This window comes from Ovis canadensis, chromosome 26 (genome assembly GCF_042477335.2).
Source record: "Ovis canadensis isolate MfBH-ARS-UI-01 breed Bighorn chromosome 26, ARS-UI_OviCan_v2, whole genome shotgun sequence".
NCBI lineage: Eukaryota > Metazoa > Chordata > Mammalia > Artiodactyla > Bovidae > Ovis > Ovis canadensis.
This window is the reverse complement of record NC_091270.1, coordinates 40,901,050-40,927,301: the sequence shown is the minus strand read 5'-3', so window position 1 is coordinate 40,927,301 and position 26,252 is coordinate 40,901,050. Positions and strand designations below refer to the sequence as shown.

General features: G+C 43.8%; 1 protein-coding gene across 2 annotated transcripts in view; it reads right to left on the bottom strand.

The window, feature by feature from the left end:
• The window catches only part of TNKS (tankyrase), a 156,624-nt gene extending 151,287 nt beyond the window's left edge, over positions 1-5,337 (bottom strand). For both annotated transcript variants that reach the window (XM_069572852.1, XM_069572853.1), the window contains exon 1: positions 1,198-5,337. In XM_069572852.1, the coding sequence (XP_069428953.1) occupies positions 1,198-1,870 (673 nt within the window). In that variant the 5' untranslated portion in view covers positions 1,871-5,337. The remainder of the gene's footprint in view (positions 1-1,197) is intronic.
• Between the last annotated feature and the right edge of the window lie 20,915 nt (positions 5,338-26,252).

The following is a 26,252-nucleotide window of genomic DNA, read 5'->3' as shown; positions in this document are numbered from 1 at the left end:
GCTGTACACGCTTCACTTTTGTCATCTGTAAATGAGGATAAAAATATTTTCCGAGTTCTGATAAACAATACATTAAGTTCTCAACATATGCTTTACATTAACAGAACAAACTCAAAGAGTGGTATATATTAGAAATAAAGCATGAAACTTAACAGAAGTTATCTTCAGAGTATGATCTTTGATGTTTATGTGTGATGCTTTTTCATTTATTTCTGTACTATATGAATGTACATACAATATATACATTTCTAATGTAACATTCCTAAGGTATATAACCTTATCATCTTTATTTTTTTAATGTCAATAGGAGGTATCTAGGCAATGAGATTATGATCCTTTTTAAAATTTCCCTGTAGTTTATATAAAAACATACTATCTGTTTTTAAAAGATAATAATTACTTGCTTTAAAAAAAAAAAAGTGTGCAGTGGTCCAGGTTTTAAGAATAAGTATTTTCGCGGGAGAACTTAGGTCCCAGATACCTCTCAGGAAATCCTCACACAATCCCCATATACATTTTTGCCCATGAGGAGATGGAGGCTACTGAGACAAGGTAAATTATCTGTTACACAAGCAACAGACAGCAGTTGCCAGAACTTCAAAGCCTTTTCTTCTGCCATCACATAATGCATCCAAATATTCTTCTCCAGTTGTTTCACATAGGAACATTTTGATCTGCCCAATCGGACTACACTACCTCAAAAGGGGAGAAAGTTTCACTAACTTCATTTAAGTCTCTTATATTAATTATAAGGTTACGATAGCTACTTAACACTTGTTGAGTTTTATTAAACTTCTCTTGGTCTAGTTTGTCCTCATGCGACATTACTCCTGTAAAAAGGAAATGAGCCAACACACGACAAAACTACTCTAACACTACTCAGATCTAATTTTATTCCGACACACTCAGAACTGAAAAAGTTTAAGTATATCCATGTCCTGAGACGACCACTAAGGGAGGCAGGGGATGAGAACGAGGATCACTGTGCAAACTAAAAAGGGACTCACACGTTCCCCTACCACGCCCCCGTCACCCTGGCACCACCTAAAAAAAGGAACCTCAAGGCTTCCCGAGAAGTACTGAGGCATCATCACCACGCCCCCATCGTTCCCATCATCATAATTCGTTTTCTTTCCCTACCCGGACCCCAGTGCCAAACACCAAAACCCTTAATAAACAATTCAAAAAGTCTCTGACCTGCAGCGAAGTGCAGGGGAGAAGACTTCCGGCCGGCCATGTCCTTAGCATTCACGTTCGCCGCGTCCACCAGTCTCTTTACCCGGGACACGTCCCCATTGCGACAGGCCTCCAGCAGTTCCCGCAGGGCCCCGCTCACTGCTGGGACCCCTGGCCCCGGGCCCGCAGCCCCAGGCCCCAATGGTGCTGTGGTGCTAACTCCGGCCGCCTCGGGGCTCTCCGCCAAGCTCGATCCGGGGGAGGATGGAGAGGAAGAGGAGGAAGAAGTCGGGGAAGAAGAGGACGACGGTGAATTGTTACTGCCGCCGCCGGCTGGGTTGGGAGCGACCCCGACAGCAGATGAGGCAGAAACCGCCGGGACCACAGGAGCGGCGGCAACCGTACAGATTGTGCTCGTGGGACTGCAACAGCTGGCACTGTCAACCGGGTCCGGGGATCGGGGCCTGTCGGGCGGATCCCGACTGCCATCCCCCTCCGGCAGCGCTAGGCCGTGCCTCGGGGAGGCGAACGGAGCCAGGCCGCCCACCGTAGGGGAGGCCGGGGTGGTCCCAGGGGCCAGGCCCGGGCTGAGTGGGGGGGGAGGTGGCGGCGGCGGCGCCGAAGCCCCTGGGGCGGGCTGGAGCTGTTGTTGATGATGGTGGTGATGATGCTGAGAGCGACGCGACGCCGCCATCTTCGGACTCCCCCAGCTCTGTCACTGCGGCAACGGCCCCACCGCCCGCCCTCACTTCCGACTGCCGGGCCAATTAGCGCCCAGCGCACAGGAAATGATGCTGGGAGGAGTGGGCGGGGTCAAAGGGTGGGAGGGAAGTCTTGGGAGCTCCGAGCCCCTCCGCGGAAGGGGGCGTGGCCTCGCCTCCGAGGGGCGGGCTTTGTGACGCCTTCGCGGGCTGACGGGGGAGATTTGAAAACGAACTAGCCTAGACTTAAGTGAGAAACTTTTCCTGCATTTCTCATTTTGAACCTGCTTACCTTGCCCTGTTCCGTTCTGTTGCCAAGTCTCCTTCAGTCTTCCTTGTCTTGCTGCAGAACCTGCTATTGAGATGGAACTCTGTGCAAGGTATGTGTCGTTTATCAAATGTCAAGTGCCCCTGTCTGAAAACTGAGCTAGTATCTATCGAACAGAATTGTTAGTGGAATTAAATGAGCTAGCATATACAAAGTGTTCTGTCTGCTTCCCTTGTGGCTCAGATGGTAAAGATCTGCCTGCAGTGCAGGAGACAGGTTCGATTCCTGGGTCAGAAAGATCCCCTAGAGAAGGGAATGGCAACCCACTCCAGTATTCTTGCCGGGAGAATCTCATGGACAGAGGAGGCCTGGTGGGCTACAGTCCATGGGGTCGCAAAGAGTCGGACACGACTGAGCGACTAACATACAACACATATAATTAGCCCACTGGTTAAAAAAAAATTTTTTTTAATGCGGCCTTCTCCCCCTCCCAGTTAATCCCTTGGTCTCTATATCACCTCTCTATGAGAGTTCTCACTTTATGTGCTTCGTTAAGTACTTCATTTTAAAATAGAAGTTCGGATTGCAAGGATTGAAATTCAGGCTCTGCCAAGAACGAGCTGTGTAGATTTGGGCAAGCTATTTAACCCCTCTGTGTCTTAGGTTCCCCTCTACAAAATAGAATTAATAGTTCAATAAATGTTAACTACTAAAATTATGTGTTTTTTTTCTATTCTGTTATCTCTGTGCTTTCATTTCTCACCTTAAACTTGACTGAAATAATTACAAACATGTTCCTTTCTTTTGAATTCTTTTTAGCTGACCTTCTCTATCCCTCTCATCCTTCTTCCCTCTCGTTCCCCAACTAAGATAAAAAACCAGCTTGCTGCACCCATCACTCACCTTCAGAAGCCATTCTTCAGCAAATTCTTTCTCTTTCCTCTGCCTATACCTTCCTTTTTTTATTGCCTACCATCAAAAGAAATGTATCAATGATTTGGATCATCTCATTAAGGTCTCCATTTCCTGCTTCTTCTTTAAAAGTAGAAGCATTACTTTGCCAACAAAGGTCTGTCTAGTCAAGGCTATGGTTTTTCCAGTGGTCATGTATGGATGCAAGAGTTGGACTGTGAAGAAAACTGAGCGCTGATGAATTGATGCATTTAAACTGTGGTGTTGGAGAAGACTCTTAAGAGTCCCTTGGACTGCAAGGAGATCCAACCGGTCCATTCTAAAGGAGATCAGTCCTGGGTGTTCTTTGGAAGGAATGATGCTAAAGCTGAAACTCCAGTACTTTGGCCACCTCATGCGAAGAGTTGACTCATTGGAAAAGACTCTGATGCTGGGAGGAATTGGGGGCAGGAGGAAAAGGGGACAACAGAGGATGAGATGGCTGGATGGCATCGCCGACTCGATGGACGTGAGTCTGAGGGAACTCCGGGAGATGGTGATGGACAGGGAGGCCTGGTGTGTTGCAATTCTTGGGGTTGCAAAGAGTTGGACACGACTGAGTCACTGAACTGAACTGAGGCATTATGGAAATTTAGAAAAATAGCATTATTCCAAGAGAGTGGACATAGATGGAGAGTCTGTGTCTTAAGAAATTCCTAAGATTTAGATGGGTCAGGTAGAAATTGCACTTTGCAGAATGTTAAACCGCATGATAAACTGGTTTTTCGCATGTTCATTATTCAGTGTAATTAGTGTGATGCTAACGTTCCCATCCAAATAAGTAGGTAAGTTTATTTATGACTACCATTGAATACAATAAGGTCAAAAACATAATTAATGTTATGAGTGACATTTATTGCCATCTAGTCTGTGGTTACAGATTATAATACATTATCCATTTGTTTTATAAATTTGTGCCATTGTTCACATAAGCAAATGTGTGACTGGATAGAAAAACTTCCCTCAGTGTAACTAAAATCTGTTCACAGCACACATTCTCCTGGTTTTGAATCTTAATGGACAGCACAGGGTGGCATTGAGGAGTTGGTGAATCAACATGTTGCATTAGGTGTCCATAACTCCCCTTTGCCCCGTTTACTGTGACCCTGTCCCTAAATGGGAACACAGGAATTATGTCACCTGCTACACTGAATTCCAGTTACTCATAGTAATGTTCACCCTAATTCAAAATGCATCTGCTACTGCTAGGAGAAGGAAATGGCAACCCGCTCCAGTGTTCTTGCCTGGAGAATCCCAGGGATGGGGGAGCCTGGTGGGCTGCCGTCTCTGGGGTCGCACAGAGTCAGACACGACTGAAGTGACTTAGCAGCAGCAGCAGCAAACATTACTCATAGTAATGTTCACCCTAATTCAAAATGCATCTAGTATGTCTGTTTATCTGTACAAAATAAATTTAAAAGTTTCTGCTGGATAGAGATTTTTTTAAAAAAAGGTTGAATTGCCTGAAACTATTCTACTGGTAAACTGTGTCTGAAAATGCATTCAATCAATTGCAATTTTTTTCCCCTTCACTGGAAAGTAGTAAAAGTGCTTAACATTAAGTATTTATAAGGTTTGGGTTTGTATGGACTAATGTTGAGTTCTAAACATGAAAGAGCAGCTATCATTACCTGATATCTATAATTGTGTTTATAGCTAAACACAGTTCCATGAGGGATGCACTGTACCCTTATGAAAAAAAAAATCAAAGCTTATAGTAAAGCAACCCTGGGCTCGAATCACATCTCTGGTGATTAGCTGGCTAGCTGGCTAGTCTTGGTAGATAGGCTTCAGCTGTGTCATTCTAAAATTCTGATTGTATTGTAGTATTGTCGAGAGGATTAAAAGATCAGGGTGTTTTGTAAGGATATTTTGGTTTTTAGTTTCTTGCTCTTGTGTGTCGTACATAATGTGTTAATAGCCACTATTGATAGCACTCACCCCACAATTTCCTTTATGGCAAAGATACTGACTGGGAATAAATATCACCATTTTACATGTAACAAGAATCTTAAACAGAGAAAATCAGGTTTAATTGTTTCTTCTGAAAATTGAAGATCCCGCCCAGCCCCTCACTATCTCCAGTAACTGTTGTTGAGTATCATAGTTGTATAGCATCTTATTTTCAAAAATGTTTTCAGAAAATTCATGTCCAAGTGGTATAAAATTGTGAGCACATAGCACTCTCTCTTAACCATATTGCTGACACAGAAGAGCCACCAATTAAAAGGTCACTCATTTTCAGGACAGTGTTGTGATGTTCATTTTTGTCCCCATAGGATAAGCTTTGTAAATTACATAGTCATGAACTTGTGCGGTGTCTTTATTGCCATTAGACTTGGTGTGTTTATTCTGTCCATATCTCCCCACTGATCTGCTCCAGATCCAGGTTCACTGGCAGCGTCTTCTATGTACTAAGTCCACTTATTCTTCAGTGCTCTCTGCATTGCTTCCTCTGCAACCACAGCGTAAACTAAAGTTGTCTTTTGGCTGAGACAGTGCCATTTCCTCACCTGGGCCTTAGAAGAAGATAATGTTGTCCTTCTGTCATCGATACCCATGATGCCAGAAGCCCAGATTTCTCTATGAAGGTATTACTACTAAGCTGAGAGATTTTTTAGCTGAAGTTTTATCCAGAAACCCAGGAGGATCTTTTTTTCTAAAGCTATAGGTGAACAATTTTGAGCATCACTTTGAGTGTAAGATGAGTGCAATTGTGCGGTAATTTGAGCATTCTTTGGGATTGGAGTGAAAACTGACCTTTTCCAGTCCTGTGGCCACTGCTTAGTTTTCCAAATTTGCTGGCATATTGAGTGCACCACTTTCACAGCATCATCTTTTAGGATTTGAAATAGCATGACTGAGTGACTGAATTGAACTGATAGGTGAACAATAATTCTAACAGCTGCAGTCATGCTAACCACATTGTGCCAGAGAAAATTTTATTAGGTAAAGCAACTTATTACAAGGGAGGAAAATTATAATAATTTAAAGATTCCCTATATATTAGTTTATTAGCATCCCCTCTGCCCCCCTCCCCCCATCCACCATTAAAATTTTCAGTTGCTTTTTATCTTTTTAATGTCCTCTGGATGTTGCTCACAAGACATCCATTGTCTGCCCTCTGATGAACTGGATTTTCTCCGGGTATGAACTGTACACTTGGGAGTAGTATTGAGTGGAACAAGGAACTGTTAGTTCCAGGCCGTGTTCACCTATAGCTTTAGAAAAAAAGATTCTCCTGGGTTTCTGGATAAAACTTCAGTTAAAAATTCTCTCAGCTTAGGAGTAATACCTTCATAGAGAAATCTGGGCTTCTGGCATCATGGGCATTGATGACAGAAGGACCATATTAGACAGTAGTTAAACATGGGGATTCTGCATTTAGACTGCTTGAATGTGAATCCTAACTTTGTCACTAACTAGCTGTGTGTGATTAAAGGATAATCTACATTTTAACAAGGATAAATAAAAATCTAATTGCTGTACTTTAAAAATGGTAAACTAGCTTTCCCAAAGCATTTCTTCTAAACATTATTTCCAAAAGTGATTAAAATCGAACATATATTCCCCATGAAGGATTAGCACATGGCTTTCTCACTCAAAAAAGATAAACACCTGGTCATAAACAAGTTTAGAAAAGTTCCCAAGGTCATAAATACGTTTAGAAAAACTTCCAAAGTCATAAACATGTTTAGGAAAGTTCTCCAAAGTTCTGGAATATATTGATGTGGAAATGATGTAACTATGATATAACTATATATAATAATGCATATGTAATGACGTAATGGCCTATGTAACTTTGGGCTTCCCTAGTGGCTCAGATGGAGAAGGCAATGGCACCCCACTCCAGTACTCTTGCCTGGAAAATCCCATGGGTGAAGGAGCCTGGTGGGCTGCAGTCCATGGGGTCACTAAGAGTCGGACACGACTGAGTGACTTCACTTTCACTTTTCACTTTAATGCATTGGAGAAGGAAATGGCAACCCACTCCAGTGTTCTTGCCTGGAGAATCCCACGGACGGGGGAGCCTGGTGGGCTGCCATCCATGGGGTTGCACAGAGTTGGACACGACTGAAGTGACTTAGCAGCAGCAGCAGCAGCAGCAGTTGCTCAGATGGTAAAGGATCTGCCTGCAGTGTGGGAGACCTGGGTTCAATCTCTGGGTTGGGAAGAGCCCCTGGAGGAGGGCATGGCCACTCACTCCAGTAATCTTGCCTGGAGAATCCCCATGGACACAAGAGCCTGGCAGGCTACAGTCCATAGGGTCACACAGAGTCAGACAGGACTGAGCTACTAAGCACAGCACAGCAATCAGAATACGGCTGATGCTGCTGCAGACTGATAGATTGTGAGGCAAAGCCTGAGGGCTTAGCCTCCCTAATCAGAACAGTGTGCTAGCCAGCCAAGTCTTGATGAATATTCATTCTGCAAGAATAAGTAGTGGCACCCAAGGGAGTCCCCCACATCCGTGGAGAGGTGGCTGTGCGGATGCAGGAGGGCCAAGAGGAACTGCTCCATGTTCAAGGTCAGGAGGGGCGGCAGTGAGGAGATACCCCTCGTCCAAGGTACGGGCAGCAGCTGCACTTTGCTGGAGCAGCCGTGAAGAGATACCATATGTCCCAGGTAAGAGAAACCCAAGTAAGACGGTAAGTGTTGTGAGAGGGCATCAGAGGGCAGACACACTGAAACCATAAACACAGAAAACTAGTCAGTCTAATCACACGGAACACAGCCTTGTCTAACTCAATGAAACTAAGCCATGCCCTGTAGGGCCACCCAAGACGGGCGGGTCATGGTGGAGAGGTCTGACAGAATGTGGTCCACTGGAGAAGGGAATGGCAAACCACTTCAGTATCCTTGCCTTGAGAACCCCATGAACAGTATGAAAAGGCAAAATGATAGGATACTGAAAGGGGAACTCCCCAGGTCAGTAGGTACCCAATATGCTACTGGAGATCAGTGGAGAAATAACTCTAGAAAGAATGAAGGGATGGAGCCAAAGCAAAAACAATACCCAGTTGTGGATGTGACTGATGATAGAAGCAAGGTCCGATGCTGTAAAGAGCAATATTGCATAGAACCTCGAATGTTAGGTCCATGAATCAAGGCAAATTGGAAGTGGTCAAACAGCAGATGGCAAGAGTGAACATCAACATTCTAGGAATCAGCAAACTAAAATGGACTGGAATGGGTGAATTTAACTCAGATGACCATTATATCTACTACTGCGGGCAGGAATCCCTTAGAAGAAATGGAGTAGCCATCATGGTCAACGAAAGAGTCCGAAATGCAGTACTTGGATGCAATCTCAAAAACAACAGAATGATCTCTGTTCATTTCCAAGGCAAACCATTCAGTATCACAGTAATCCAAGTCTATGCTCCAACCAGTAACACTGAAGACGCTGAAGCTGAACGGTTCTATGAAGACCTACAAGACCTTTTAGAACTAAAAAGCTGTCCTTTTGATTCTAGGGGACTGGAATGCAAAAGTAGGAAGTCAAGAAACACCTGGAGTAACCAGCAAATTTGGCCTTGGAATACGGAATGAAGCAGGGCAAAGGCTAATAGAGTTTTGCCAAGAGAATGCACTGGCCATAGCAAACACCCTCTTCCAACAACAAAAGAGAAGACTCTACACATGGACATCACCAGCTGGTCAACACTGAAATCATACTGATTATATTCTTTGCAGGCAAAGATGGAGAAGCTCTATACAGTCAGCAAAAACAAGACCAGGAGCTGACTGTGGCTCAGATCATGAACTCCTTATTGCTAAATTCAGATTTAAATTGAAGAAAGTTAGGAAAACCACTAGACCATTCAGATATGACCTAAATCAAATCCCTTATGATTATACAGTGGAAGTGAGAAATAGATTTAAGGGACTAGATCTGATAGACAGAGTGCCTGATGAACTGTGGATGGAGGTTCATGACATTGTACAGGAAACAGGAATCAAGACCCACCCAAGAAAAACAAATGCAAAAAAGCAAAATGGCTGTCTGAGGAGGCCTTACAAAAGCTTTGAAAAGAAGGGAAGCAAAAAGCAAAGGAGAAAAGGAAAGATATGCCCATTTGAATGCAGAGTTCCAAAGAATAGCAAGGAGAGATAAGAAAGCTTTCCTCAACGATCAGTGCAAAGAAATAGAGGAAAACAACAGAATGGGAAAGACTAGAGATCTCTTTAAGAAAATTAGAGATACCAAGGGAACATTTCATGCAAAGATGGGCTCAGTAAAGGACAGAAATGGTAGGGACCTAACAGAAGCAGAAGATATTAAGAAGAGGTGGCAAGAATACACAGAACTGTACAAAAACGATCTTCATGACCCAGATAATCACGATGGTGGGAACACTCACCTAGAGCCAGACATCCTGGAATGTGAAGTCAAGTGGGCCTTAGAAAGCATCACTATGAACAAAGCTAGTGGAGGTGATGGAATTCCAGTTGAGCTATTTCAAATCCTGAAAGATGATGCTGTGAAAGTGCTGCACTCAATATGTCAGCAAATTTGGAAAACTCAGCAGTGGCCACAGGACTGGAAAAGGCCAGTTTTCATTCCAATCCCAAAGAAAGGCAATGCCAAAGAATGCTCAAACTACCGCACAATTGCACTCATCTCACATGCTAGTAAAGTAATGCTCAAAATTCTCCAAGCCAGGCTTCAGCAATATGTAGACCATGAACTTCCAGATGTTCAAGCTGGTTTTAGAAAAGGCAGAGGAACCAGAGATCAAATTGCCAACATCTGCTGGATCATCGAAAAAGCAAGAGAGTTCCAGAAAAACATCTATTTCTGCTTTATTGACTATGCCAAAGCCTTTGACTGTGTGGATCACAATAAACTGTGGAAAATTCTGAAAGAGATGGGAATACCAGACCACCTGACTGGCCTCTTGAGAAATCTATATGCAGGTCAGGAACCAACAGTTAGAACTGGACATGGAACAACAAACTGGTTCCAAATAGGAAAAGGAGTATGTCAAGGCTGTATATTGTCACCCTGCTTATTTAACTTCTATGCAGAGTACGTCATGAGAAACGCTGGGCTGGAAGAAGCACAAGCTGGAATCAAGATTGCAGGGAGAAATATCAATAACCTCAGATATGCAGATGACACCACTCTTATGGCAGAAAGTGAAGAAGAACTAAAAAGCCTCTTGATGAAAGTGAAAGAGGAGAGTGAAAAAGTTGACTTAAAACTCAACATTCAGAAAACGAAGATCATGGCCTCTGGTCCCATCACTTCATGGGAAATAGCTGGGGAAACAGTGGAAACAGTGTCAGACTTTATTTTTCTGGGCTCCAAAATCACTGCAGATGGTGACTGCAGCCATGAAATTAAAAGACACTTTCTCCTTGGAAGAAAAGTTATGACCAACCTAGATAGCATATTGAAAAGCAGAGACATTACTTTGCCAACAAAGATCTGTCTAGTCAAGGCTATGATTTTTCCAGTGGTCATGTATGGATGCGAGAGTTGGACTGTGAAGAAAGCTGAGTGCTGAAGAATGGATGCTTTTGAACTGTGGTGTTGGAGAAGACTCTTGAGAGTGCCTTGGACTGCAAGGAGATCCAACCAGTCCATTCTAAAAGATATCAGCCTTGGGTGTTCTTTGGAAGGAATGATGCTGAAGCTGAAACTCCAGTACTTTGGCCAGCTCATGTGAAGAGTTGACTCATTGGAAAAGACTCTGATGCTGGGAGGGATTGGAGGCAGGAGGAAAAGGGGACAACAGAGGATGAGATGGCTGGATGGCATCACCGACTCAATGGACATGAGTTTGAGTGAACTCCAGGCGTTGGTGATGGACAGGGAGGCCTGGTGTGCTGCAATTCATGGGGTCGCAGAGAGTCAGACGTGACTGAGCGACTGAACTGACTGAAGGGAGTAAAAGGCACTACTCCATCCTGGAACAGGATTCCACCCACTTCTCCTCTTGCCTGCTTGCATTGTTTGGCTGGTTGAAGGAAATAAATGAGTAGAAGCTGTTTGAGCTAAATGGTGTTGTGCGTGCAGTTTCTCTGGCTGTTGCCCATTCTTTCATATCTTGTCTTTGTTTTGACGTTGCTCAGAATAAAACATTGAATAATCCAGAAGTTATTCAATATCTGTAAACCCGTCTGCAAGGTGGGGATATTAAGAGTTGGGAGAAATAAATGAGTTAATGTATGCCAAGTTGCTTAGAACAGCTTCTGGCACTTGCTAAATGCTATGTAAATGTCAGCCCTTATTATCAAAAACTGGAGAAGGCCTCTGGTATGAGACATTAAAGGTTACCTGGGAGACAGGACTGGTTTTGCCTGCCCAATTACACGTAGGTTCCTTTTCACCTGCTAATGTTGATCTTTACTCTCTCATATGTCTTTTTTCATTGTGTCGTAAAGGAAGGTCTAATAAACTTGAAAACTGGAAGAGAAGATTGAAATCTTCCCTTCTGGATGCAGTCATGATGTAGAGGAGGTGCAGATTCTGCAAAGGAAGGATCCTCAATGTGGAAGTTTGCATGTTTCTCCCTCCAAAGATTCTGCCCACAATACTGAGAAACCACAGAGCCTGTTGAGAAACCACAGAGCCTGAGAAACCATAGCCTCAAGGGAAACCCACACAGCCATAGTTCCTCAAGTCAGTGAATGTTTGCTGCAATCTCCAAGAGAAGATGAGCTTACATAATAAGTCACCAAATACATGAGAAGGACCTATAACCTGAGAGAGAAAAAGCCAACCCAACAGATAAAAGGCCCTATGTCAGAGAAAGCATAGAACAATCCAACATTTATTTTTCTGTCTATATTTGGGGCTTGTAGTAGGCCAAATAATAGCACCCCAAATATAGCCATGCCCTGACCCCTGGGACCTGTGAATATGTTACCTTACATGGCAAAGTGGATTCAAGATTGCAGATAGAATTAAGGTTGTTAATTGTTACAGCAGCAATAGAAAATGATCACAGGGCTTTGGAAAATCAGGTGATATGAAGCCCCCCCGGCTTTTTTTCCCATGTGACAATAAACTGAATTTGCATAGTTCCTGCTACTTGGTATTGTGAGAGGGCAATTATTCTCTACCATTGCTTTTAGTGATTGATATCTAGATGACTTTACTCAGTAGACCTGGGCCCCTATAGGCACAAAAGTGTTTTCTAGGTGCCAGGTGCCATGCCAGGCAGTGATTATCAAGATGCATTGGACCTGGCTCTAAACATTGAGGGTTTATGGTCTGGTGGGGGAGACAGATTCATCAGCAGATGTGAACACAATGTTGTGAGTGCTCCAAGGCCAGTGCATCTAGGGTACTAAGCAGCACGTAACTGATAGCTTACAGTGAATGGTGTCTGATTCGTGATCTCTGAAGATTTACCTTCCAGACCAGAGACCAGGTTTGATCACTCAAGAGCTTTTGTATAGTAGAGTTTTATTAAAATAAGAAAAGTGGCAGAGAAAGCTTCTGACACAGACATCAGAAGGGGCACAGAGAATGCCCCCCTTGCTAGTGTTAGCAAGGGAGTTATATACTTTTTAAATTAGTTATTACACTAAATCAAAAGTATGTCTCAAGGTTGTGAAGATCTTACTAGACCCACTCCCATAATGTACATTTTAAGATAACAGGATTAGCCAGAAGATTTTCAGGAAGGAGAAACTATCCTCAAGCAGGATACATTGTTAACTACCACACAATTGCACTCATCTCACATGCTAGTAAAGTAATGCTCAAAATTCTCCAAGCCAGGTTCAGCAATATGTGAACCGTGAACTTCCTGATGTTTAAGCTGGTTTTAGAAAAGGCAGAGGAACCAGAGATCAAATTGCCAACATCCGCTGGATCATGGAAAAAGCAAGAGAGTTCCAGAAAAACATCTATTTCTGCTTTATTGACTATGCCAAAGCCTTTGACTGTGTGGATCACAATAAACTGTGGAAAATTCTGAAAGAGATGGGAATACCAGACCACCTGACCTGCCTCTTGAGAAATCTATATGCAAGTCAGGAAGCAACAATTAGAACTGGACATGGAACAACAGACTAGTTCCAAATAGGAAAAGGAGTACGTCAAGGCTGTATATTGTCACCCTGCTTATTTAATTTCTATGCAGAGTACATCATGAGAAATGCTGGGCTGGAAGAAGCACAAGCTGGAATCAAGATTGCCGGGAGAAATATCAAGAACCTCAGATATGCAGATGACACCACCCGTATGGCAGAAAGTGAAGAGGAACTAAAAAGCCTCTTGATGAAAGTGAAAGAGGAGAGTGAAAAAGCTGGCTTAAAGCTCAACATTCAGAAAATGAAGATCATGGCATCTGGTCCCATCACTTCATGGGAAATAGCTGGGGAAACAGTGGAAACAGTGTCAGACTTTATTTTTTTGGACTCCAAAATCACTGCAGATTGTGACTGCAGCCATGAAATGCGCTTACTCCTTGGAAGGAAAGTTATGACCAAACTAGATAGCATATTCAAAAGCCAACTAAAGTCCATCTAGTCAAGGCTATGGTTTTTCCAGTGGTCATGTATGGATGTGAGAGTTGGACTGTGAAGAAAGCTGAGTGCCGAAGAATTGATGCTTTTGAACTGTGGTGTTGGAGAAGACTCTTGAGAGTCCCTTGGACTGCAAGGAGATCCAACCAGTCCATTCTGAAGGAGATCAGCCCTGGGATTTCTTTGAAAGGAATGATGCTAAAGCTGAAACTCCAGTACTTTGGCCACCTCATGTGAAGAGTTGACTCATTGGAAAAGACTCTGATGCTGGGAGGGATTGGGGGCAGGAGGAGAAGGGGACGGCAGAGGATGAGATGGCTGGATTTCATCACCGACTTGATGGACGTGAGTTTGAGTGAACTCCAGGCGTTGGTGATGGACAGGGAGGCCTGGCGTACTGCGATTCATGGGGTCGCAAAGAGTTGGACACGACTGAGTGAGTGAACTGAACTGAACTGAATCCTTAGTACAGAGTTTAAACTGAGTTGTTTGTTGTGTAATTATCAGTTCTGGGCTTAAAGAAAAAAAATGTTGTATGTTATTAAGATTAAGAAATGTAGAAAGGGAAAAAAAGATGTTTGTCCTTTTCTCTTCCTTGAGAATTCCAGACCCCTATTTCCTCCTTGAGGATTATCTGGTGGCTCAGATAGTAAAGAATCTGCCTGCAATGCAGGAGACCCTGGTTCAATCCCTAGGTTGGGAAGATCCCCTGGAGATGGAAATGACAACCCACTCCAGTATTCTTGCCTGGAGAATCCCATGGACAGAGAAGCCTGGCAGGCTGCATTCCATGGGGTTGCAAAGAGTTGGACATGACTCAGCAACTAACACTATCTCCTCCTTGAGAGCCCCAGGCCCTTCTCTCCTTGGGGGTCCCTGAACATCTTATCAACCTGCCTAGGAATTGACTCCCTCATTCCCCCCTTTTCTTTTAGGAGAATTATGTTGCCATGGGAAAGGAGCGTCATTTTTGTTGCATAACTACTTCCTTCTGTTGAGGGGCATCATCCCTCAATTGTTGAGGCAACATATTCTTCTAATCCTCATATTGAGGGTCTTTGATCCAGGGGCCCCAAGTAATAGTTGGAGGAAATTGTGGCACTTGTAGGAGCTTGAACAACCATTTATAACTTAAAAGCTTTCAGATGGTTAGAAACAAACCCCATTATACAGTTACAGATGTAAGGCAAAATAGTTATTAAACCAAGTTAAAGCATAACCAAAATGAAAAGTCACATTATGTCCATAGTTACATCAGTCCATCTTAGGATTGTTAGATGTCATCACAGAGTTGAAGGAAGTCCTTTCCTTTAAGCAGAGAAACCCACCGTGGGAAGTCTTCAGTTGATGAGGAGGGGAGTGCTCCGCAGAGCCAGCAATTAGACCGATTGTGGAATGCACCATAGGAATGAGTCCAGGACAGGAAGTTGCTGTCTTGAGGGTCAAAGGGCAGACTCATAACTTTCGGAGTCAGCAAAAGCAAGCCCACCTAGATTCTCAGGCCCATCTTGGCTCCTGGCTCAAATAGTAGCTTGTTTGACTCAAAGGCTGGGTCAGGAGTTAACCTCCCAGTAATGTCTGTTGAAAAGCTAAAAGCTGAGTCACATAGTTAATTCTAAGGCTTCAGGATCTGTGAAAATATCTGTGCACAAAAACAGTCTGTCATAGTGACAGTCCCTTTTTCTTAGGGGCAGTTCAAGCCCTCATTAAAGGTATGGGTAAAACTTTAAACCAACTGTCTTGTGTTTCCTGAGTTAGCTTACACAAATGCCTCTAAATAAATGTCATTAGCCTTTTCAGCTTTCCTGAGGATTGGGGTCTCCAGGAACAGTGTAAGTGATATTCTATTCCTAGAGCTTTCAACACCACTTGAGTTACAGCAGCTTTAAAGGTGGAGCATTGTTGCTCTGAACTTTAGAGTTTAAGATCCCACTTATATCATGAGAAGTCAGTACAGTAAGATTTTGCCCATTAGTAAACTTATGAGCTTTAGGCATTAGTAAAACAATAATAACAGTTACCCTTATTCGATGTGGCCATAGCCTTTTTTAAGTAACAAACTAAACTCTGATCCTGTGGGACAGCTCAGAGTTGGAGCCTGTAGGAGAGAAGTTTGAATAGCCTTAAAAGCATTTTGAGTCTCTGGGGACCAAACCAGCTTGTTGGTTTGGGCCTACTGAGTCTCAAGTTTATATAAAGGCTGGGCAAATTCCCCATAACCCGGAATCCAAATGTGGCAATAGCCTGTAATGTCCAAGAATCCTCTCAATTGTCTTAAAGTCATATTTGGCTTGTTGAGGAATTTCAGACAAAGTATAAGGATTAGGCACTTATTTGCATATCTTGAACAAGTCTCCATTTATCATTTGACTTTTTTCACACCCAAAATAGGAGTGTTGTAAGGACTGTTACAGGGAATTAATAGCCCCGTTCCTTTAAATTTTCAATGATGGGTTTTAACTCTTTGTTAATCTCAGGCTTTAGTGGGCACTGGCGACCCACTCCAGTACTCTTGCCTAGAGAATCCCATGGACGGAGGAACCTGGTGGGCTAGAGTCCATGGGGTCGCTAAGAGTCGGACAGGACTGAGCGACTTCACTTTCACTTTTCACTTTCATGCATTGGAGAAGGAAATGGCAACCCACTCCAGTGTTCTTGCCTGGAGAATCCCAGGGATGGGGGAGCCTGGTGGGCTGCCATCTATGGGGTCACACAGAGTTGGACACGACTGACGTGACTTAGCGGCAGCAGCTTTTGAAATAAGTGAGGGTCTTTGAATTTGATAACGACAGGAACAGTATTTTGTGCTCAACCCACAGTTTTTTCATCAGCCCCCACTATAGAATTTACATTTTCTTTAGTTAAAAGAGCAGGTTCCATATTCATGAAAACAGAGGCCTGGACCTTGCTCAGTATATCCCTCCCCAGAAGGAGTGGGGAGACTCTGGCACAATTAGAAACTCGAGAAAATAGCACAGAATCCTAGTTGCGGCATGAAGGATGACTGAAATAATAGCGTTTGGCTCGTCCTGACATTCCCATTTCAGTAGTGGATCAGGAGGAAAATGGACCAGGGGCTTCAGTGAGCCCATATAAAGTTGCCCCAGTGTCCAAAAGAAATCGACAGATTGGCCCCTCACGGTTATTAATACCCAGGGTTCTGCAGGTGTAGCTAGGATGGGAGTTTGTGCGGGGACCCCCAGGCACCCTCAGTCCTGCTTGCCTTGTGAGTCTGACCCCTGGTACCTATACCTCGGAGGGCAGTCTCTTTTCCAGTGTGGTCCTTGCAGACCAGACATGGAGCCAGGGGAGGCTTAAACACTTGAGGGCAATCCAGCTTGAGATGCCCCTTCTTCCCACAGTAATAACAAGTCCATCCCTTTTCACCTGGGTCCCTCTGGGCATTTTTTTCAGGCTGTTTCAGAGCAGGTATAACAGCCATTTTTCCTCTGCCTTTTCTAAAACCAGCTTGAACATCTGGAAGTTCACGATTCACGTATTGCTGAAGCCTGGCTTGGAGAATTTTGAGTATTACTTTACTAGCATGTGAGATGAGTGCAATTGTGCGGTAGTTTGAGCATTCTTTGGCATTGCCTTTCTTTGGGATTGGAATGAAAACTGACCTTTTCCAGTCCTGTGGCCACTGCTGAGTTTTCCAAATTTGCTGGCATATTGAGTGCAGCACTTTCACAGCATCATCTTTCAGGATTTGAAATAGCTCAACTGGAATTCCATCACCTCCACTAGCTTTGTTCATAGTGATGCTTTCTAAGGCCCACTTGACTTCACATTCCAGGATGTCTGGCTCTAAGTGAGTGTTCACACCATCGTGATTATCTGGGTCATGAAGATTGTTTCTGTACAGTTCTGTGTATTCTTGCCACCTCTTCTTAATATCTTCTGCTTCTGTTAGGTCCATACCATTTCTGTCCTTTATCAAGCCCACCTTGCATGAAATGTTCCCTTGGTATCTCTAATTTTTTTTGAAGAGATCTCTAGTCTTTCCCATTCTGTTATTTTCCTCTATTTCTTTGCATTGATCGCTGAGGAAGGCAGAGGAACCAGAGATCAAATTGCCAACATCTGCTGGATCATTGAAAAATAGTTCCAGAAAAAACATCTATTTCTGCTTTATTGACTATGCCAAAGCCTTTGACTGTGTGGATCACAATAAACAGTGGAAAATTCTGACAGAGATGGGAATACCAGACCACCTGACCAGCCTCTTGAGAAATCTATATGCAGGTCAGGAAGCAACAGTTTGAACTGGACATGGAACAACAAACTGGTTCCAAATAGGAAAAGGAGTATGTCAAGGCTGTATATTGTCACCCTGCTTATTTAACTTATACGCAGAGTACATCATGAGAAATGCTGGGCTGGAAGAAGCACAAGCTTGCCGGGGTCCAGCCCCGGTGGATCCAGGGAATTCGAAGGTGGGGACGGAGTCGGCATCCTGGAAAAAACTTATTTAAAGTTTAAATTTTATAGAAAAGTCTGCCTCAACAAAGGTTTTACCTTAGCCAAGGGGGGTTTTCAACCTGTAAAAGTCTGCCCTGTCAAAGTCTTTACTTCGACCTCTAGAAAACTAGGTTTCTCTAAACCCTTCAACACTTCCCACTTCTACTTGCCCTGTGTATCCTACAGAGGGGTCCGCGGCACCCTAAGTGGGGTCCTATCCTTCCCGAAAACTCAACACTGGGGCGGGGGGGGAGTGATTAGATCACTCCGGGAGGAGCTTTTGCTCCAAAGAACTTAGCTCCGAATAGCCTGTTCCGGGCGCCACTTGCTGGGGTCCAGCCCCGGTGGATCCGGGGTGATTCGAAGGTGGAGACGGAGTCGGTGTCCTGGAAAAAACTTATTTAATATAGATATAGAGGGAGATTAGGAACAGATAGTGTAGTAGAAAAAGAGGCTGAATTCAGATAGGAAAATGGGAAGAGAGAAAAAGACAACACAGGGGAATCAGTCTTTCCAGAAACTGATCCGATTTATTTATTTTTCAGGTTTGTTTATGTACCTTTTTGTTACACATAGGGATGAATACAGAGTCACGTGGGGGTCAGCAGACCTGACCCTTGTCACAATCAGGTGCTTCATATAAAATTATACAAAGGTCTTATGAGTTTCATCATCTTCTAGCCATGAGTTCTGTTGACATTTTACGGCCCTTTCTGATACCGGTCAGTTAACCAGAAAACTTATTTTTCCAGGGGTGATTTTTTTTTAAAATCAGGTGCCACCCTCCAAATACAGTTGCATTCCTATAGGGTGAGGGTGTAGTGAGTTACAATCAAGAAAGGAATTTACTTAACCTAAGGTTTAACATGATTAATCTTAAAGGTTAATACTTATTTCTCCTATATGCTAGTTATATTCATTATAAGGACAGGAATATGGAGATTTAGCAGCAAGTACTGGCTCAACAAATGTAAACCTTTCACCAATGTTCCCCTTAAGATCTATTTTGTCTTATGATAGTGATAAAGTTACATTTTTGCATAGCAAGGACACAGTGATATAGTGATTTATAACAAAGTACAGTGATCTATAACAAAAGAGAAGATTCATTAACTCAAAAAGTCTAGTATTGCTAACATCAAAAAACTACTATATTTCCTTTTCTATATTCCAAATACATTGATTAATATATTCCCAGGTGCCTAAGGATATGGAGGCCTGATGGCAATCATTGACTCATCAATGAAAAAAGCCCTATGCTAATACTCCAAACTCTCTGTGCTGTTTATGGCTGAGAGGCTGTCACACAAGCTAGTCTGTCAGCAGAGAGGTTTGACCTGAGACATCCTTGTCACACCCAGGGCAGGGAATCATCAGTAATTATTGGCAAGATAAATGAAAAAACCCTTCACCAATGTAATTCCTAATCAACCTACTAATACTATACTAATGATCTTCTAACTTCTCAAAAGAGTCTATATTTAGAAAGTTTTAAAACATCCCATGCCTCTCACTGTTGGGAGGCTGTAAACAATCACATGTGGCTGGACGAGCCTGATCAGGCAGGCCAGAGAACCTCCAGAGTTCGTAAGTTGAAACACTCTTATCACGCCCAGGAATTTTTATTAACTGGAGCTGCAAGTTAACTCCTTCTCTGAGAGAAATGGTTATGGGGGAGAGCTCCCCGTAAAGTACTCTGGTTTTGGGGTAGATGCTCGGGAACAGGGGGTTTCCTGAGGCTTGATCACGCCTTTGCATATGCCAAGCTTCCTCCCTCATGACCTTTGCCATGGGCGGAGTTCCTCACACTGGCTCCCAACACAAGCTGGAATCCAGATTGCCGGGAGAAATATCAATAACCTCAGATATGCAGATGACACCACCCTTATGGCAGAAAGTGAAGAGGAACTAAAAAGCCTCTTGATGAAAGTGAAAGAGGAGAGTAAAAAAGTTGGCTTAAAGCTCAACATTCAGAAAACGAAGATCATGGCATCTGGTCCCATCACTTCATGGGAAATAGATGGGGAAACAGTGGAAACAGTGTCAGACTTTATTTTTGGGGGCTCCAAAATCACTGCAGATGGTGACTGCAGCCATGAAATTAAAAGAGGCTTACTCCTTGGAAGGAAAGTTATGACCAACCTAGATAGCATATTCAAAAGCCAACAAAGGTCCATCTAGTCAAGGCTATGGCTTTTCCAGTGGTCATGTATGGATGTGAGAGTTGGACTGTGAACAAGGCTGAGTTCGGAAGAATTGATGCTTTTGAACTGTGGTGTTGGAGAAGACTCTCGAGAGTCCCTTGGACTGCAAGGAGATCCAACCAGTCCATCCTAAAGGAGACCAGTCCTGGGTGTTCATTGGAAGGACTGATGCTAAAGCTGAAACTCCAATACTTTGGCCACCTCATGGGAAGAGTTGACTTATTGGAAGAGACTCTGATGCTAGGCAGGATTGGGGGCAGGAGGAGAAGGGGACGACAGAGGATGAGATGGCTTGATGGCATCACCTACTCTATCGACATGAGTTTGAGTAGACTCCGGGAGATGGTGATGGACAGGGAGGCCTGGTGTGCTGTGATTCACGGGGTCACAAAGAGTCAGGCACGACTGAGTGACTGAACTGAACAGCCATTGTTGGGGCGTCAGTCTTTTGTTCTTTTTTTTCTTATTTTTCTCCTTATATTCCCTACCATAATATACCATGTGAGCCAGCTGCAACAGTTTTTCTAAAGACTGATTTGGTCCAAACTCCTGTTTTTGTAACTTTCAGCAGATATCTAGAGCCAACTGAGTGAGAAATCTATCTTTTAAGATAATTTCTCCCTCTGTAATTTCAAGATCAATGTCCGTAAGTTTTCAGAGAGCCTCCCATAGTCTATCTAGGAATTTACCAGGAGTTTCCTTCTCTCCCTGTTCTGTGTCAGCCAACTTAGCATAAAGTCAGTGTGTGCTGGCTTGAGTCCTTCAAGAATACAGCCAGCAGAGTGGCTCTGTTAGGGAATAATAAGTTCTGTTTGGGAACTTCTTGGTTCCCAGTAGGGAGGAGGGCTATTTTGTGTTCCTTCTTTCTGCTTACCTTTAAGCCATTAATCTCCAAAAGTAGTTCAGTTCAATTCAGTTCAGTCGTTCAGTCGTGTCTGACTCTTTGCGACCCCATGAATCACAGCACGCCAGGCCTCCCTGTCCATCACCAACTCCTGGAGTTCACTCAGACTCACGTCCATCGAGTCCGTGATGCCATCCAGCCATCTCATCCTCTGTCGTCCCCTTCTCCTCCTGCCCCCAATCCCTCCCAGCATCACAGTCTTTTCCAATGAGTCAACTCTTCGCATGAGGTGGCCAAAGTACTGGAGTTTCAGCTTTAACATCATTCCTTCCAAAGAAATCCCAGGGCTGATCTCCTTCAGAATGGACTGGTTGGATCTCCTTGCAGTCCAAGGGATTCTCAAGAGTAGTAGCTTCCCCCAAAACTCAAGCTCTGGAGTCAGGAGTCAGCGTCTGTCCCAAGACATGTATTACATCTCTCCAAGTAATCTTATAAAGTAAAGTTAGTCCCGTAAAGGATTCTATGTACTTTTTGGATCCTCTGAGTAGTCTCAACCACAGTTGGGACTGTTTGAGTTTCTAACGAGACTGAGGAAACCCCTTCTGGAAGGGTGCCCTGATTCTCAACCTGTTCAGCCAGGAGCTCCATGTACAGGGGAAAAGTAAGAGAACAGGAGGCAGCTGTAGGTTTCACACCCAAATGTGTACGCTTAGGACACAAGTCTGGCATGTCTCGCAGAGAGATAAAGAGCAACATATATGGCTGCTGCTGCTGCTGCTGCTAAGTCGCCTCAGTCATGTCCGACTCTGTCCTACCCCAGAGACGGCAGCCCACCAGGCTCTCCTGTCCCTGGGATTCTCCAGGCAAGAACACTGGAGTGGGTTGCCGTTTCCTTCTCCAATGCATGAACGTGAAAAGTAAAAGTGAAGTCGTTCAGTCGTGTCCGACTCCTATCGACCCCATGGACTGCAGCCTACGAGGCTCCTCCGTCCATGGGATTTTCCAGGCAAGAGTACTGGAGTGGGGTGCCACTGCCTTCTCCAACATATATGGCACTTATATCCATTTCTCTTGTTTTCTACGAAACTGGTCTATTTGCAAACAGTACTGTAATTAACAGACCTTTCAACAGGCCAGCATTCCCCATCTTCTAAAGGATACTGTGGCCATTCAGTATCACAGAAGAAGATCAGGAGTGTCTTTTTTTAAACTTTTGGGATCAAACTTGTCCCAGTTCTTTAAATACATTTTAAAGAAGTGGTTCTGGAACTGTTAACTCCCATCTGTAAGAAGGAAAAAAACAGTATCCACCACCATGGCTTCTTTCCACCAGAGGCATCCCTTCCTGCTCTAGATAGGGTTGTACACAGACTCTCCACCAAAGCTTTCCTTCCTTGGTTGGTCTTAGTCTGTCCCGTACTGATGCAGGCATCTTACTCGTCCCTCCTGGTTCTACCACTGAGGTGGGGTAGAGATGCACCAGGGGTAGAGCTGATAACATCCCAGATTGATTTCCAGCTCCTTACCCCAAGACCTTTGTTTGACTTTCACGCCTTCTCTGAGTCACCCCGAGTGCAGCAGAATAGCTTTCCTGGACTGTTTCCTGGGACTCCTGGGGGAAGCATCGGTCTTTCCCGCGTCTATGCACATTCCTGAGTATTGCCCTGGCTGCAGGTCGCAGTGGTGAGTCATTGCCACATCAGTACATGTGATAGCGAAAGGGTTGCCCTGTGAGGAAAAAGTGATTTTTGTCCTCAAGGTACTAGGGCCAGTCCTTCCAGTCCATTTCCACAGATACCACAGACAGAATATCTAAGGAGTTGAGACAGAAGCCCTCAGAGAGCCTCCTCTGGCCTGCTAAGAGCTAGCACTGCCAAAGGAAGCGGCCCATTGCACTTACAATCTGACCAGATCCTGCAGTTCCCGATCTGTGTCTTCAGAAACCTCATGCTCACCAGCAGTGCTGCTGTCCACACAGATTGGAGGCACAGCCATGACAAAGACTCTCTTTCAGGTGGCCGGCCCCTGGGGCAGCAGCCGAGAGAGTGACCTCTCGCCTGAGAGACGTTCCCGGAGCTCGAGTTCCGCCCCGCTCCCAAACGTGTTCCCAGCAAGTCTGGGTTCCCCGTGACTACCAAGCTTGAGGTCTAAGTAAAAGTACACAGTAATGGCATGGATCACAAGTCCCTTGAAAGTCTTTGATCCGACAGATTAGGTTAGTAGTTCTAATTCCCCACACAATTACGAAATGGTCAAAGAGACCAGGAAAGGATGACTGAGAAAAGAAAGTTAGGTCCACACGCTTTGCCCATCCCTGGCCATTCCCCTCGCAGGGAGGTTGGGTGTCTCTCGGCACTGGCAGGTTGGTATAAACCCCCGACAAGACTCCCCCCTTGGGGGCTGCCTTCAGTCATTACGAGGCAGCTCGAAACCACAGAGCAGGGCTCATCCCTTGTCTCGAGCACGGTGTGTCATTCATTCACACGGCACACTGGAGAGTTAGTAAAGTGAAAAGGAGTAAAGCAGAAAACAGGTATATTTAGAAAGCAGAGCGGCTAGAGCTCTGAGTGTCCTTACCTTGTCCTGAAGATCCCAGACGATCCCCCAGAACGGTGTCGGATTCGTGATTTCCAAAGAAGATTTACCTTCCGGACCAGGGACCAGGTTTGATCACTCAAGAGCTTTTGTATAGCAGAATTTTATTAAAGTGAAAAGGGACTGAGAAAACTTCTGACATAGACATCAGAAGGGGGATGGAGAATGCCCCCATCCCTAGTGTTAGCAAGGGAGTTATACACTTTTAAAATTAGTATTTAAATATTAGTATTTAACTATTAAATATGAGTAATTAACATTAGTATTTAAATATAAAAAAGTGTTTAAATTTAAATACTTTTAAAATTACACTAAATCAAAAGTATGTCTCAAGGTTGTGAAGATCTTACTAGACCCACTCCCATAATGTACATTTTAAGATAACAGGATTAGCCAGAAGGTTTTCAGGAAGGAGAAACTGTCCTCAAGAAGGATACATTGTTATATAATCCTTAGTACAGAGTTTAAACTGAGTTGTTTGTTGCGTAATCATCAGTTCTGGGCTTAAAATAAAAAATATTTTATGTGACTAAGACTAAGGAATATAGAGAAAATAAGATGTTTGTCCTTTGCTCCTCCTTGAGAGCCCCAGACCCGTCTCTCTTCAGGGACTCTTGGACTTCTTATCAACCTTCCTAGGAACTGACTCTCTCATAACCCAACCCTGCATGAGCATCCAAGGAGGGGATGGTGCCATGTCTCAAATAATAAGATCCTAGCTTCAAGCAGCAGCCATGTCACTGTCACTATACCGTACTTGCTATGTATCATATGTACATCTATAGTACTTTATGTCTCAAGTGCCTTCATTAATCCATGTAGTCTTCCCAATGTGTCTGTGTGTGTGTCAGTCGCTTAGTTGTGTCCAACTCTTTGCAACCCCATGGACTGTAGCCCACCAGGCTCCTCTGTCCATGGAAGTCTTCAGGCAGGAGTACTGGAGTAGGTTGTTGTTCCCTTCTCAAGGGGATTGTCCCAACCCAGGGATCGAACCCAGGTCTCCTGCATTGCAGGCAGATTCTTTACTGTCTGAGCCACCAGGGACTCCTGCAATCTTCTCAATAATTCTACTGTTATTAAAGGCATTGCACAGATGATGCAGGGAAGAACTGAAAATTTAGGTTGCTTGCTCAAGGTCACAGGACGCTTAATAGTGTGGAGCTACCATTCGAAGCAACACATCTTGGCTCTGGCATCTGGGCTTTTAACCTCTACCCTCTAGTACATTCTGTAATAACTCCAGGACTGTTGTTTGGATGCCAGAAGTTAAATTAATGCCTGTCCACGCTATGAGACCCAGGTCTCTTCTGGAGCTTTATCTGACCCTGATTTGCAGAGATACCAGTTCTTTTCAAAGGTAAAATAACTCCCTGCAGCCCCAGTGTTTTTACTGGTAATAGCTTCTAAGAAATGGCTGTGGGGAATTCTCTAGTCGTGCAGCGGTTGGTCTCCATGCACTCGCTGCCAAGGGCCTGGGTTCAACCCCTAGTCGGGGAGCTAGAATCCCACAAGCCATGCAGCATGACCAAAACAAAATTTTTTTTTAGTTAAAATAAAAAGTTTTTAAAGAAATGGTTGTGCTTCAAGGAGACATAGAAAGTAGCTAGACAGATAGGTGAAGAAAGAGCAAGGGAATCCTTGCCCTCTTTTCCCTGTTTATATGTAATTCCTGGGTAGTTCCATCATACCCATCATGCTATTAATAATAACACTCATTAGGCAGTCACTTTTTATTGAGACATTTAAGGTCTGTCAGGTTAGTTTTAGCAGTCATTAAGCTCAACCACAGTGAATCAAGCAGATTTTATTAATATCAGGTTAACCAAATTTTTCAATGTAATCTATCCATCCATCCATCAGGTCATTCATCAAATACCATTATAGTGTGCATGCCAAATGCCAGGCACAGTTTTACATCCTGAGAATATAGCCACGAACAAAACAAAAAGTCTTGTTCTTGTGAAACCTACATATCCACCGAGGAGATATAGACAATAAGCAAATAGGTAAAAACCTATGATTTGTCAGATGGTGATAAAAAATAAGAAACAGAAAAAACAGCTTGGGAAATGGGTGATAAAAATAAGGGTCATGATTTAAAGGAGCAAGCCTGGCTGTATCTGGAGGAGGAGAGTTGCAGGGAAAGGGAACAACAGATACAAAGGTCCTGGGACAGGAAGTAGTTGGCTTATTCAAGGAACACCAATGAAGTTCATGTTGTTGGAGCAGAGTGAATGAGGAACTGAAAAGAAATAAGGTCAAAGAATAATAGAAGATTGGATTGTACTATAAAGTCATAGTGAAGAGAAAGTCACTCAGTCGTGTCCAACACTTTGCAACTCTATGAACTATATAGTCCATGGAATTCTCTAGACAAGAATACTGGAGTCGGTAGCCTTTCCTTTCTCTAGAAGATCTTCCCAACCCAGGGATTGAACCCAGGTCTCCCACATTGCAGATGGATTCTTTACCAGCTGAGCCACAAGTGAGATGGGGGGCATCGAAGGTTTTGAGCAGAAGAATGGCTTTATCTCAGCTACATTTCTAAAAGCTTAGTCTAGTTC